Source organism: Equus asinus, chromosome 15 (assembly GCF_041296235.1).
Source record: "Equus asinus isolate D_3611 breed Donkey chromosome 15, EquAss-T2T_v2, whole genome shotgun sequence".
In the NCBI taxonomy this organism is placed as follows: Eukaryota; Metazoa; Chordata; class Mammalia; order Perissodactyla; family Equidae; genus Equus; species Equus asinus.
In genome coordinates this window covers 27,951,895-27,966,981 of record NC_091804.1, presented here as the reverse complement: position 1 = coordinate 27,966,981, position 15,087 = coordinate 27,951,895, and the positions used below count along the sequence as shown (strand labels likewise).

General features: G+C 48.3%; 1 protein-coding gene across 40 annotated transcripts in view; it reads right to left on the bottom strand.

Annotated features, from left to right (window-relative positions):
• Positions 1-1,355: 1,355 nt before the first annotated feature.
• Positions 1,356-15,087, bottom strand: part of EPB41L1 (erythrocyte membrane protein band 4.1 like 1) — a 117,509-nt gene continuing 103,777 nt past the window's right edge. For 15 of the 40 annotated variants that reach the window (XM_070485842.1, XM_070485845.1, XM_044748058.2 and 12 more), the window contains 5 exons: positions 13,812-13,898; positions 12,948-13,031; positions 10,822-10,902; positions 10,373-10,489; positions 1,356-4,407 (listed from right to left, as the gene is read on the bottom strand). In XM_070485842.1, coding sequence (XP_070341943.1) covers positions 4,354-4,407; positions 10,373-10,489; positions 10,822-10,902; positions 12,948-13,031; positions 13,812-13,898 — 423 coding nt within the window. In that variant the 3' untranslated portion in view covers positions 1,356-4,353. Of the gene's footprint in view, positions 4,773-10,372; positions 10,490-10,821; positions 10,903-12,947; positions 13,032-13,811; positions 13,899-15,087 lie in introns of all 40 variants that reach the window. The other 25 variants (XM_070485866.1, XM_070485868.1, XM_070485869.1 and 22 more) reach the window with 5 other exon arrangements.

The window sequence follows — 15,087 nt, the reverse complement described above, 5'->3', positions numbered from 1 at the left end:
GGTTACTCCCAAACATCTCAGCTCTGTATTTATGGGAGACAGAGATGCAGATCCAGGGTGTGTGGGTACCCAATGTTTGCAAACCAAGTCCTATTCCAGAACCCCAGGCATGAGCTAGCTACAGGAAACCTACAGGGAAAATTCAGGGAAGGATCACAAAGCTTCCGGAAGCAATTGCCTCTGACAGTGGACAGGAGTCTGGAGAGGGTTGAGGAATGGCTTTCACTGCACAGCATTTTGTATCATTTAATAAATTACCTTTAAAAAGAAAATATTGAATTTCTATATGAATTTCTAATACGAAATTACAGGGAAATGCTCAGGATTTGTTTTAAAAAGCACTTAGAATGGTACGTACAACAAGGTGACTTCACCTCTGAAAAGATACATATATGTAGAAAAAGACTGGAAGAAAATGCACATTATTAGCAGTGGTTCTCACGTGTAAGATTTTGGGCAATAAAGAAAGGTGGTCTAAGGCGAGTTGCTTAGTAGAATAAAAAGGAAAGTGTGGTACATGCACCTCACGTAGTCCAAGGGATGAGCTTAAGTTTTACATAGATCATTGGTTTTTAATTTTAATGTTTGCATTTGTTTTTATGAAGACCCCCTTTCTTTGGCAAGCGACACTAGTTTTCCATTTCCTTTTTAAATAAACTTGTGTTTTACAGAGTCAATTTAAAGAAAAATGATGTCAATAATGGGATAGGTGGCATGCGTGGGGATATGGCAACATATGTGAAGGTACTTGGCAAAGGCTGAAGTTGAGGATTACCCACCAGGCTCCCGTGGAGGGGGCTGTAGGCAGAGACCCAATGTAGGTGCTCTTCTTTCCGGAAGGGGAAGACAGATCACATTGTTCCTCCTTCCTTCATGTTGTTCCTCTACACACCAAGCTCCTCTGTGTCCTGGAGCTCACATGCTTACCGTTCCTTCTGCCTAGAATGCTCTTGCCCAAGTTCTTCACCTTACTGGATCTTTCTCTTCATCAGCTCAAAAATCACCTCCTCAGGGAGGCCATAAACCGCCACCTGATTTACAGTGGTCTCCTTCAGTGACCATCCCCTCCCCTTGTGCATTTCCTTTCTGGTGCTCATCACTCTGGAATTCTCTTGACTGCTTGCCTCTTTTGTCATCTGTTTCCTCCACTGGTCTGTGAGTTTCTGGAGGGCAGGGACTTTGTCTTATTTGCTGTTGTACCTACAAAGCCTTAATGCAAGACTTGGACCACATTGGGAGCTGCAAATCTTTGGTGAATAAGTGTTCTAGGTTGGGATCTCTTTACCTCAGTTTTAGCCCCTCTTGTAATTCCAAGTTGTACCAGTAGCCAAGGTCAGAGAGAGACACCAAGGCAGTTTGTGGTTCAGCATCAAACACATTTATTTCACTTTTATTGAGTATACAAGAACAGAGAGCACACGCATACAGCACAGAGCACTGAGGTGGGGGAGCGTGGGGACCAGAGAGGAGAGAGGGGTGTGAGTAAAAAGGAACAGGACAGCATCGCAGTTGGTTGGTAAGGTGCTTTTGAAAAAAAAAAATATTTAGAGTGATGTTGCTCATGCAATTTCAGGCCAGTCTTGGAATGTGCTTGCAAGATTCAAAAACTGAAACAGGTCCTGGCACTTCCTGTACCCTCAGATGGAAAAGATCCCAAGAAAGCAAAATAAGAGAAAACAAAGATATGTAGGATGGCAGAGTGGAAAAAAACCCTGGAGAGCATCTGCTTTATCCTGTTCATTTTGCAAGTGGGGAAACTGAGGCCCAAAAGGGGGGATGAGACTAGCCCAATGTCACATGGTATGTTAGGGGCTGAGCCAGGATGGCCACCCAGAATTCCTGACTGCCCTCCAGGAATTTTTCCACTATGCTACATGGTCTCCTGGGTGGAGAGGCGGCACAGAAAGGACGAGAAATGTAAAAAAGGAAAAGTAGGTTGAAGACAGAGAAGACAAACTTCTATATTCTCTATGAAAAGGAGGATGGGGAGGAAACAGTGCCCTAGATTTCAGTTGCAGCTCCCCTCCTCCCTGGTGGCACTGCCTGCCTCTCTATGGAAGGAAGGTCAGAGCACCCGTGGGATGGAGATCTGCACAAATCCTGGCCCACAAGCTAAGCCTGGTCGCTTCATCCCTGCCCTGGGGCCACACACCCAGGGTCTGTAGGCAGGTGCAGAACCCAGAACAAATATTCTCCCTCTGAGGTGCATCCAGTGTGTTCAGGACACCTGGTTCCTGCAAGGACAGGGGTGCCTGAGACAAATTTCTGGGGGCCAGAGCGGGCGGATCCACTTCAGCTCTTGGCCCAGAAAGAATGGGGTTCTCAAGTTGAGAAGGGCAGGAAAGAGGTTTTGTGGCTTCTCTACCAGGATTGTAAAAGGAACCTGGTGCGTGGAAAGCGTGCTGTCACACTCAGGGGAAGTTGGAGTGGGCCAGCAGCCTGCTCCAGGGGGTGTGGCTGACTGTGCTAGCTGAGCCCCAGGTGCAGGCCTGTTTCTGCCCGCTCTCCATTCCATTTTTGCCCACAGAGGCAAACACTTTTCTGGTTTCTTGTCCTGCCTCAGGTTAGCCAGCTAAGCATATCCATCCCTAGGGTAACTGATATGCAAGCTGGGGCCGTCTGGGAGGCATCCCCGGGCAACGTCCAATACATTGGAGAGAATATGGAAATGCTCTCAGAGGGGCCAGCTGTAATTGGAGATGTAAGGCTGGCTCAGGGGACTTCCCAGGTCCCTCCCCACCCCTCACACTCTCTCTTCAGCCCAAGAATAGTGACTGCTACAAGTAGGTACTCAATAAACATTTGTTGAATGAATTTATTGACTGCTTTAGAAGCAGGCCTAGGGAGGTGAGACGGAACTGAGAAATTAAAGTGCAATGGGGCCGAACTCCCTCAGAAAGGGACTCATTGAGCTCAGGGAAGTGGCTTGTGGCAGGGAAGCCCATGTGTGCCAGAGGTCAATGCCAAGCTTTTGTTGGGGTCTTCTCCAAGGGCTTCTGTGGTCTTGAGTCAATTTCTGGGACTCTGAGGGCACAGGCTTGGATGCTGACTGAAGGGGAGGTCTCCAAAGCGAGGGTCTTATACATAGATGGAGACTGAGCAACACTACCTTTCACCCTTAGCTTGTTCTGGGACAGGCAAAGCCTTTGGGAATACAGTTCTGACCTATCAGGGCCTGCCCTGTGTTCACCGTCTCTACCATGGCTGCTTTGGCCCAGGAAGAAGAGAATGATTCAGACAGAATACGGGAAGTAAAGGAAAAGACAGCTAGGAATTTTCGGACAGCCAGGTTAAATCCACCATCCTCTACGGCAGCCAGGGGTGTCAGCTCCCTTCGGATTGGAAGTTAGTTGTCACAATGCAGTCAGGGAAAGGCAAGATGTGGCAAAAAAAGAGAATGAGGCGAGTCCCCTAGGGAGGAAGGGGGACTGAGTCAGGGGATTTCTGCAGCAGAATCCTACTCTGGACCCCATGTCTGAGCACAGACCAGGCCCTGGTTGCTACTGCCCAGGGGGAGAAGGCATCTCAGACTACATCTGTGTTGCTTCCTTCTTGCCAAACCCCTGCCTCTGCATGGGGGGTCCCCGCCTCTCCCCACCAATCAACCAATTACAAACACCACACACTGTATTACTACACTGAACTGTCAGCTCCTACTGTGAGCCACCCACAGCCAGAGTCCTGGTCTCCTTGGCTGGGTCGGTTCAGTGAGATCTAGAAACCTTGGGATACATCAATCACAGTCAGATAGTTATAATTTTAAAATGTCAGCTTCATACTTACCAGCACTGTTTATTTCAATATTTGTTTCCTGTTATATGTAATATACATAACTTAAAAGCACATCCATACAAATCTCCTACAAGCTGCACCTTCATAATGAGAACCCATAAACATACAATGTCTACTTCCCTTCCTGTGGCTTGCTTTTCTGTTCTCGTTTTCTTTTCTCTTTCTCGTTTCAAATGACAGTCATCTGCAGTGGCCCTCAGCAGGGCCAGGATACAGAGGGTAAGGGGTGTGGGGTGCAGGAGAGGGAAGAGGGAACCAAGACAGAAAATGACGACAAGACGTGTGAGAGTCAAGGGGGAGGGGAGGCGGAAGGAAGGAAGGTGGATTTTGCAGCCCAGTGTCAAGACCCAAAAAATAATAATCCAGTGTTCCTCCTCCTCCTTTCCAAGTGGGGAATTTTCTTTCTTTCTCGGAAAACGGTTGACGGTGTGTGTTTTACTGCTGCGACTTCTCTTGCTTTGCTGCAAAAGTGTTTTCCTTTGCATTCGAGTGGGCAACAGATGCTGGAGAAGAACAAATGGAATGCTCATCCAACTAAATGTAACGTGCAGAACCAAGGTCTCATGGTACTTCTACAATCATCGCGGTCTGGCTTGCTCTCGTTGTTCTGCAGGGCTTCAAAGGGGGGAGCAAAGGATTATTGTCGTTATACTTTTTTTTTCCTGAAAAATCCCACCAATTCTTCAATTTGTCTGCAAAGGAAATGTAGGTGTTCAGATGTTGGTTGTTGCTGTCAGCCGAATGCTCGGCCAGCCCCAGCAGCAGTGCAAGGACGCGGTGTTTCCTGTATATATATCTATATCTATATATATCTATATATATATATGCTTTTCCTTTCCCAGTCTCTCATCAGTGACAGTATGTCGCAGCTGGGACGTCGGTGTTGAGTCAGAGAATTCAGAATGAAGGCCCCTTCTTAACGGTTCTCTGGCTTGGGTTGGACCAGAAATGCCAGCATCTCTTCACAGAGGTCAGGATTCCTGGAGCCAGAAGTGTGGGGGGAAGGGGACACAAAGGAAGGAGGGGGACAAGAAAAGTTAGTCACTTTTTGTCACTCATCTTTAAATACCTGCAGGAAGTTGTTTTAGATACCTTTACTGTGTGCCCTTTATTAGGGCTCAGGAAGACAGAGTGATTTGTCCAAGGCCACACAGCTTGTACGCGGCAGCTAAGAACTGAACCCACAGCTCTCTGACTCCAAAGCCTAGGTACACTTGCGTGTTTCTTTCCAGGGAGGCGGTATCTTTTACTTTGGCCTGAAAATTTGTCCAAGTTTCCTTTTAACACTGAGAAGCTAAGATCACACTCCTTTCACTTTTTCTTCCTACCTTCTCTCAGTTCTAAGAAATGTTTAGTTGTGATGGCAGATGTTCTTTTTCCGTTGTTTTTCCTTCTGATCTTCATGAGCCTGCTGTTTCCCAGGGATTAACCCCTAGCGAGCAGCGTTTAGATAAAGGAACCAGAGCCTGGATTCCCACTCTGGCTTGACTCCAGAATTTAGTGGTTAAGAGTGTGGGCTCTGTAACCAGGCTGTCTGAGTTCAAATCCCATTCCACGGCCTTATGGCTTGGTAATCTTGGGCGAGTTTCCCAACCTCTTTAGACCTTAGTTGCTCCCCCTGTAAAATGGGTCCTGCCTCACACAGTTATAAATTACTATTGCTCTTGTTAATTTAACTATACACTATTCTGATCTCATTGAGGGCAAGAGCTGTCTTTCCAGTGCCCAACACTGTGCCTGGCACATTGCAACTACCCCACATCATTTAAAAGGTGGAATATCATGCCTGCCCTTTACCACTCACATATGGTCAAGTGCTAACAGAGTCGTAGAAACTCGATCCTTCTTGTCTTATTTGACATATGGGAAAACTGAGGCCAGAGGGTTCAATGACTTAGCAAATTGGTGGCAGAAACAAGGCTAGAACTCAAGGCTCCTGCTTTGGAACAGGTCAATATTTTTTTTTCATTTAATTAAATTTTTGAAGGTAAGAAAGCTCTGGGAAGCTAGGTGGGTGCTGCCCTCTTGCTGGCAGTGTTTGGGAGACAAATCTTGTCTGAAGGAGACAGGCCAGTGAAAGAATATGGAGCAGAAGCCACACATCTGCCCTGTGAATTGCAGGGGGAGAAGAGAAAAGACTCTGTGTGAGATGGGTATGCTTTCCATACTCACAGCAAGACTTTTAAAGAGGAAAAACCTCCATAAGGAAGGCCAAGAGTCAAGTGGAACAGTGACAGACGTTCCTAGAGGATTCAGGGAGGGAAGAGAAGATAAAGACCAGCAAGATGGACACCCACGTGGAAACAGGGCCTTGTGCACCAGGCTGCTAGTGGAAGTTTATGGTCCAACTTATTCAGGGCTCTCATCAATCCCTAAAGATGGCAAAACTTTGAAAGACAAGGAAGCAGGTCCACACTGCTGGGCACCTTCTCTATGCATGACATTGCCCTGGTACATCACTTCTGTGCACTGAATGTTTGTGTCCCCCCAAAATTCACATGTTGAGGCCCTAATCCTCAAGGTGATGGTATTTGGAGGTGGGGTCTTTAGGATGTGCTCATAAATGAGATTGGTGCCCTTATATGAAGAGACATGAGAGAGATTCTCTCTCTCTCTGCTCTCCACCATTTGAGGACACCTAGAGAAGATGGTCGTCTGCAAACCAGAAAGGGGGTCTCACCAGGAACCCAAGTGGCTGGCACCCTGACCTTGGACTTCCCAGGCCCCATAACTATGAGAAATAAACGTGTGTTGTTTAAGCCACCCTGTCTATGATATTCTGTTATAGCACCCTGACTAAGACACTCACAGATGCTGTTTAATTATTACAGCAGCTCCAATTTACAGAGTGACTCCATTTTGTAGATGAGGAAACTGAGGCCCAGGGAGGTTCCTCTGGGCAGACTGCTAGCAAGGAGTTTCTGGCTCCAAAGCCTGGGTGTGTTCTTTCTACTCAGTTCTGCTACTTTTGAGGATTTTTTTTTCCTAGTGGCAGGCTGCACTTTAAGTGCCAGCCCTATAGGTCAGTGTAAACATGATTCTGGATGTGTGAAATGTCATCAAAAGCCTACAGACACTTCAGAAGTAACAGGGACATATAAACAATACCATATTATAATTTAACCTTCTTGGTTTATGACAGCAGAGTCCAACGTGCTGCATTTTGTGAGCCTACTTTAAGTTGACGGTAATAATAGTCATAACTAACTTTTGTTGAACACTTGCTATATGCCAGGCACTGTGCTGACTACAGTATGCATATAATTGCAGTGACGCTATGACACAGAGACTATGAAAGTCAGTGTGGTAAGGAGGGTAAGACCAGGGGGCAGCTTGGGAATCTGACAGATTAGGTTTTACTCTCTAATCAATCCAGCATGTTTCCAGCTCCACGACTGTGAGCAAGTCACCTAATGTCTCAGAGCCTCAGTTTCCTCATTTGTAAAATGAATGAGCAGATCACAGTACTCACATCGAGCACATAGCCTGGTGCCTGGTGCAGCATAAGCCTTCCATAAATTACAGCAATTGTTATTACTATGATCCTCACTGCCATTTGGCTGATGAGGAAGCATGGCTGAGAAGGTTAAATAACTTGCTCAAAGTCACACAGCTAATAACAGGCAGGGCTGAGATTCAAATCCACGTCTGCAGGACCCTAGAACTCTTCCTGGGGGGACCAAGATGCATCCATCCATTAAGCCAACATTTTTCAAGCACTTTAAAAAGGTGTTTTCTAATTCAGAGCAGACCATTCTCCCAGAATTAGTGAGTCTGACTGTATTAGGACTCAGAGGTGGTTCCTACTTGGCAATAACTAATGGTAAAGTATGTGGGCAGAAAAGGCAAAGGAGAAACTTCTGTCTCTCCAGGGCAACATAAACAAGGTGACCTTTACAGAGGATCTGAGAGAGAGGGGGGGAGCATGGTGGTGCGTGGGACAATGGTATCAAAGAAATAACGAGGAGGGAATGAGACAGCAAAGGGAGCAGTGAGGTGGGCAGACGTGAAAGGCTGTATGGTGGAGAGGTGGGCAGGATGTGGAGGCTGGGATGAGAGCTCTGAATGGCCAGGGAAAATGGGAAGGCAGAAGCCTGGGGGTCTGGCTGGGAATGCTCCGGGAAAGATGAGGAGGAATGAGACAGGGAATGGAGAAGATATGAGAAGCTCACGACACTCTAGCAAAGCAAAGAAACAGCCAGAGGACTATAACTGGAAAGGGGCTTGTCCCATCTCTTCAATTTTGCAAATGTGGAAACTGAGTCCCCACAAGGCAAGAAACTGACCCATGGTCACAAACACGGTCAGTACAATGGCTGGGACTAGAGCCAGGTCCCAATTCCCAGCACAGAGTTCTCTGCATCAGTGGTTCCTGCACCTGGCTGCATATGGACTTCCTAAGGACCAAGGTATAAATAAAGATTCTCAGGTGTTGGCCCAGTGCTTCTAAATCAGACTTTACGGCAATGGTTCTCTAGTCTCTGTACACCCCTGGTGATACTGCCAGCTCAGCACCAGCTTGTGTGACCTCCACTCTCCCACTCTGAGATCTGGGGGACAAAAAGCAAGAATAACTGGACAACTGAGGGGACAGGAATGACAATTTGCCTGAAAGGCTGAGGAAGGCTGGCAGGTAGGCTTGGCCCGGGACCAGCTTGCACTTCTAGACCAGCACTGTCCAACACAAATAGAATGCGAGCCACATATGGAATTTAAAATTTTCTAGATAACAAAATTTTTTGAGACAATATTTTCTAAATTTTCTAGATATTTCTAGTTTTCTAAAATTTCACAGGTAAATTTTTTTTTTTGAGGAAGATTAGCCCTGAGCTAACTGCTGCCAATCCTCCTCTTTTTGCTGAGGAAGACTGGCCCTGAGCTCACATCCATGCCCATCTTCCTCTACTTTATATGTGGGATGCCTACCACAGCATGGCGTGCCAAGTGGTGCCATGTCCACACCTGGGATCCAAACCGACGAACCCCGGGCTGCCGAAGCGGAACGTGCAAACTTAACTGCTGTGCCACTGGGCTGGCCCCTCACAGATAAAAATTTTTAACTTCTACATTAAAATTCTAAGTTTTTAATTTACAGTAAAAACTAAAATAATAGGTGAAATTAATTTTAATAAGATATTTTACTTAACCCAAAATATCCATACATTATCATTTCCATATATAAACAATGTAAACATTATTGAGATATTTTACATTCTTTTTTCCAAATCAAATCTTCAAAATCTGGCACATATTCTACTCTTAAAGCACATCTCATTTCGGATTAGCCAATTTCAAGTGCTCAATACCCACGTGTGGCTAGTGGCTCCTATATTGTACAACACAGAGAAAACATTTCCACTGTTGCAGAAAGTTCTCTTGGCAGCACTGGTCTACACCAGGGTTTAGCAGCCTTTCAAAGTAGCGGGAAGATTTTTCACTGCTTTTTCTTCTGACATGAAGGGGGTGGTGATCAAAGGAAGAGAAAGAAATATTTTTGTATCTTTCTAGAAGACACTGGTTTCATTCATCAGGGAAGAGGGCAAAGAGATGACCTGCTATTGGTGGGGTCTCTGAGATGGATTTTTTTTCCTTGTAGTATAATATGTAAACCATGTAAAGTGCACAAATCTAAGTGTAGAGCCGGACACATTTTTACATATGTATCCACCCATGTGGCCCACCCAGTTGAGGATGCTGACATTTCCAGCACCCCAGAAGGTTCCCTTGTGACTCTTCCCTGTCAGTGCCATATCCCAGGACTACTCAATATTCTGACTTTAATCACTGTTGCTTAGTTTCGTCTGTTTTTGAACTTTCTATGAATGGACTCATCCTGTGTGTACTTTTTACGTCTGACTTCTTCCACTCAACTCGATGTCGGTGAGATTTTGTTTTACATGTCTGACAAAATTCATGTATTTCCAAAGGGGCCAGAAGAACCCCTCCCCAATTTAGGCTGATGCCAGGCCTATCTGCTGCTGCACCATCTCATTCCTCTTATTCACCAAGGCACTGATGGCCATAAGGAAAGAGGAAAATACTGGGGCCCCTAAGATTCTGGGCCCAGGTGGCCTGAGAAGGGTTTGCAATCTAGCAAGACAGATGGGATTCAAGGGCTCTGGTCATCATCTCTCAGCTTGGCAACATCCAGTGACCTCTGATGGAGACAGAGACTCAGGGACAGGAATGTGGCGCTAGACCTGGTAGGACTTTTTCTGGCTTCCAGCTTATAGGCAACGCCAATGAGGTTATGCTTGCTTCCATCTGTCCCACCTCAGTATCCGCTGTTAATCCTCTCTCCCCTTTTCTTACCATTTCTAGATTCACTTTTCTGGATCTGGGGCTTGAAACCCCAAAGAAGCCAAGGAACCAGTCTCCCTTCCCCTCCAGACTCTGATTCACTGTATCTAGGGGAGCTACCTCTCTCCTTTAAGCCACAAACGAGGAAGGTGTGTGTGGGAGGGTCAGTGCCTCACTAGGGACCAAGCCATCTGATGGGTTCTCAGATGGAAACGACCCAAGAGGATCCTGCTCCTGCTCCCTCCTCCCCCTCATGGGTGCTGAGCCTCAGAAGGCTTACCTGTGGCTTCTTGTCCCTCTCCTCTGGGGATGGGTCTGTTTCTCTGTATACGACAGCTTTGGTTACCAGCATGTCAGGATGCTGCAGTTTGGCCTCCTTGATGGCCAAAGCCAGGGCCTGGTGAAAAAGAAAAGCAGAGTGAGGAACTATAGATATCAAATACGGGAGAGACCATGGAGACCAACAAGCCCCTTAGTGCACAGCTGAGGAAACGGAGGCCCAGAGAGGGGCAGTAGTCAAATAATAAAAGGGAGAGACTAGAGCTCAGGTCTTCTGCCTCCTTCTGGCTCCCATTCATTGCCCCTTCCCTGGGAGCTCCTTGTCTGGACAGCGTCAGCAGGAAGTGGACATCATCTCTGCCCACAAGGGCAGCTGTCCACAGATAACCCAATATGGGAGGGACTGGGGATTGGCAGTGCCACTCGGAACAACAATCCCTATCCCCATACCTGGTCTTGATCAACATCTTCGTCCCCAGTAATGATGATTCGCTTCTCAATCCTTGTCTCAGAAAACCCTCCTTTCACAGTCTGCAGAAGGAGAGGGAGGTGAGGTCAGCCTTGGGGTCTGCTGGGGCAGCAGCTGTGGCAGGGCAGCTATCCAAAGCATCTCTCAAGGGCAAGGCCGGAGTCGGCAGTCATCTTGTCTCCTGGCTCCCTTAGTTTTTCTTTTTCTGGTTTTGGGACTTCAGACTGCATGTCCTGCCTGTCTGCCTCCACTCCCTCAACTACCAGACTGTCCCCTCCAGGTCTTCCAAGCCCAGCTCAAATGCTGTCTCCCTGACCTGGCGATCCTTCCGCCTTCCTGCCTCAGTACTCTCCGAGCACCAAGTTTGTGTCTCTCAGGGTTCTGGTCTCTCTTCCCTTACTGACCTTGTGTGTGTGACCTGGCCTTGCTCACTAGGCTGGAGCTCTTGAGGGCAGGGGCTGTCTTTTGTTCATCTCTGGATCCCCAATTCCCCCAGTCCCCTGTCCAACCTGACCAGGGCAGGCGCTAAATGTGGATTTGTTGAATGAACACATGAATGAAATGTGAATGGTGACAAGGTCCTACCTTAAATGACTTCAAACAAAACTACAAGAGAAAATTGCATTCATGACACTATAACCTCCACTGTTCCCCAAAGGGCCAGGGTTTGGGTGCAAGTTTAGAAGTAGAAGATGGGGCAGTACCTAATTGTGGGGCATACTGAAGGAGGGTGGTGGCTGAGGGAAGTCCCTGCTGGAGTCAGGAGTGGACAGAAAGCAGGGGGGGGGCTCCCAGCTGGCAGGGTCAGGAAAGGCTTTGCAAAGCAGAGTTATCTGATCTGTGTGTGGTGGGGCGTGTGATGGAAAATCTTCCCGTGAAGCGTGAAGCTTTCAGTGAAGCCAGCGTTGCTCACTAATGCTTTTGGTGAGAGTGGGCACTTTCTGGGGAACGTGCAGAGGTACTGAGTCCTGCACAGGAGCGGCAGGGCTGGGACAGCTCGTGTGCATACAGGGGCAGTGCTGACTACCGACTTCTCCCTTGATGGCTCTGCAGAACCTCCAACTCAACCCGGCTCCCTGGCCTCTCTCCTCCAGGTCACTGTCCCTGGCCTAGCCCCTCCCTGCCTTCCTGCTGGCCACTCGGGTGTGGACATGCTGGCCAGACTGTCTGCCCTGTGTCCTCATTGGCTGAGTCACGGCTGACATGTCAGCCTTCTTTGGCTCTGCCTCTTCCACCCCAGCTCCAACCCCTACCCTGGTCCAGCCCTCCATCCCTAGTCTCTCCATAACTCTCTCTCTCCTTTCTCCCATCTACCTGCACATCCTGGTGGACCTACACTCCTCTCCTTAAACCCCTTTTCACTGGGCCACTCCCCAATTAAAAAACCTTGACAGCTTTTCAATGGCTCTCAGACTTAGGCCCTCCCTTGTCACATTTGTTCTGGGATTTGTCTTATTTGTCTCTATTCTGCTTCCCCTACCCTGAGTCCAACCTAATTTCCCAAAGTTACGTTCCCTGCATGCTGCCGCTTGCTGACAGAGACTGCTTCTCCTGTTTCCCACAACATGCATCGCTATGGTCCCTCTAGTTGCCCCTGGCACAGAGGCCAGCATAAGGTTGACACTCACTAACATTTGCTTGGTGAACGAATAAGCAAACACAGGCAGTTTCTGCCACACTTTCTGAGTTGCTTAGAACATCTGCATCTGTCTTCTCCTCCCTCACAAGTCCTACCTGGCTTTCCAAGACCCTGTGCAAACCCCACTTTTCCCAGAAGTCTCCTCCTCACTTTTTGAGCCTTCCTTACATCAGCCCCCTCTAAATCCCTCCAGCACTTAAGGCGTACGAGGCAGAAACACCATGATTCACAGTTACTTCCAAAGAGATGGTTCCCCCAGCCTGGTTGTCAATGTTGAAGGGCATTGTGTGTAGGACACACAGAGTCTGTGCTTAGGACAACCTGTAGCACAGAGCAAAGCACACAGCACTCCAGAAACTGGGAACACCACAGTTCTTCTCTGTCCATGTTACAAGGCAGAGCAATGGCAATGACCTTCTCCAGCCCTGCAGCCAGGCTGGGGGCATACGGCACCCTGCTGCTACTCACTTTGGTAACATGGGTGGTGGTGGAGGTGGAGAGGGTTTCCGCGGTGGCGCTGTAGGTGCTGGTGAGGACATCTTTCCCGATGATCTGCAGAATATAACCACCCCCCACCCCGGGGGTCAGTGAGGACACTGGGCTCTGCAGGGTGGGGTGAAGGTGCGGTAAACCAAGGAACGAGTAGGGATCCCATGAAGGTGAAGTTTGGAAGCCAAGATGCTTCGAACCACTGAGTCTAAGAATTCAGGAATACTGGAACCTTCAGAATGCTAGACCCACAAAATTCTCAATCCTTGGAATCTAAGATTCCTAGAACCCGAGATTCCTGAGGCCCAGAATCCTACTAAGACCCTAGAGTTTAAGAATTCTGGCATCTTAGAAGAACAAACAGAGGATCCAAGGTGGAAATAGAGCCCTCCTGATCCTCCATCCTATCAGAGCCAGGGCTGGATGATGAGAAGGACAGACTTGGAGAATGTGGGAGCTGCAAGAGACCTCACAGTGACAGACTCAGTCTCATGGGACAGCCACTGGCAGAGCCAGGCCCCGACTCCAAGCCTCTGGACTCTTAGTGCATTGCTCCTCCTGGTCAGTAAGGAGAGCAGATGTAAAAGAGCCGTCATATCACAGGCACACCACGCGGAGGGGCCACTTCAGCCTCACGCTGCTAATGCCCTGCTTGTGTGTGTGGAGTGGAGGGCAATGGACGAGACTCTGGTGGGCACCGGGGAGCCCTGTGAGCATCTGAAAATGATGCAGCTTCCCGGTGCTGCACTTTTAGGGCAGCCTCCTGGACTCTATGCTGCACTTGCTGTGGGCCACCTACGGCAGCGTGGAGTCCCCTAGCCTGAGCTGGCCCTGACCACTTACCGGAGAAAGAGAACGGATTTCCGTGGCCACCGTCTGTGGGCCTGGGATCATGGCAGCTGCCCCCTTCCCGGACTTGACACTGTTCTCCTGGGGAAACAATAGTGCTCAGATGGCCAGGTCTCAGGTGGGCGGGCCCCCAGGATGGCCGGTGCATGTGGCCACATAGCTCTCATGGCCACAAGGTTGAGTGGTGACATTAGAAGCAGAGAGCTGAAGGCATCATTCAGTTCAGTCTCCTCTCACTTGTCACCCACTCACTCACATATTTACACACTTCCTCATACACTCACTCATTCAACAAACATTTACCGAGTGCCTGGCATTAGGGACACTGTGGTGAACAAGACATGGTATCGCTCTCTGGAAGCACTAACAAAGGAAGGAGCTGAGACATTCAGGTTCTCTTCTCGTCCCTGCCACGTCCTAGCCACATGACCTGGGGGCAGAGCCACCTCCACTCTCTGGGCCTCATGGATTCACCTATGGAAAGGGACCCCTGTAATGTAGGTTCATCAACGGTAACACATGTCCCACTCCAGTGGGGGATGCTGATAATGGGGGAAGACTATGCACATATGGGGGCAGGGGGTATATCGGAAATCTCTGCATGTCCCTCTTAATTTTGTTGTGAACCTAAAACTGCTTTAAAAAAAATAAAGCCTTAAAATTTTTTTTTTGAAAAAGGGATCACTACCCCACTCCCAGATGAGGCTAACAGAGGAGAAAGGACTTTGCAAATAGAAATCTGTAGGATAAATATAGGAGTATAGGCTGGCTATTGACATCATAATAACTACTGTTTTCTGAGTACTTGCTAGGCGCTAGGTATTATGCTAAGGATGTATTATCTCACTTCATCCTCAGAACAACTGCAGGAAATTGTTCTGATAGTCCTGTTTTACAGTTGAGAAGCCAGAGGGCCAAAGATACTAAGTGGCTTGCCCAAGTCCCCCTGCAAGTTAGTGACAGAGCCTGGATTTAGATCCATCTTTGTCAGACTCCAAGTCCAACACGCTCCTGCAACGCCACTCTGCCCTCGGGATTCTTGCCCCTGAGGCAGCTCTCCTGGTCCTAACGTGGATTCTAACTGCTAGATATTCCTGGAATTGGCCCTGGACTTACTGGCCCACATCTGGGAAGGGGCCTGGCTGCCCGCCTCTACCTCCCACTTTCTGCACCATCTCAGGGCTCAGCCTAGTCTGTCCAGGGGCCCAGAGCTGTGTCCATTCTCCAGCTCCCCAGTGGGCGGAACCCCAGTCCCGGTTTGTGCAAGATA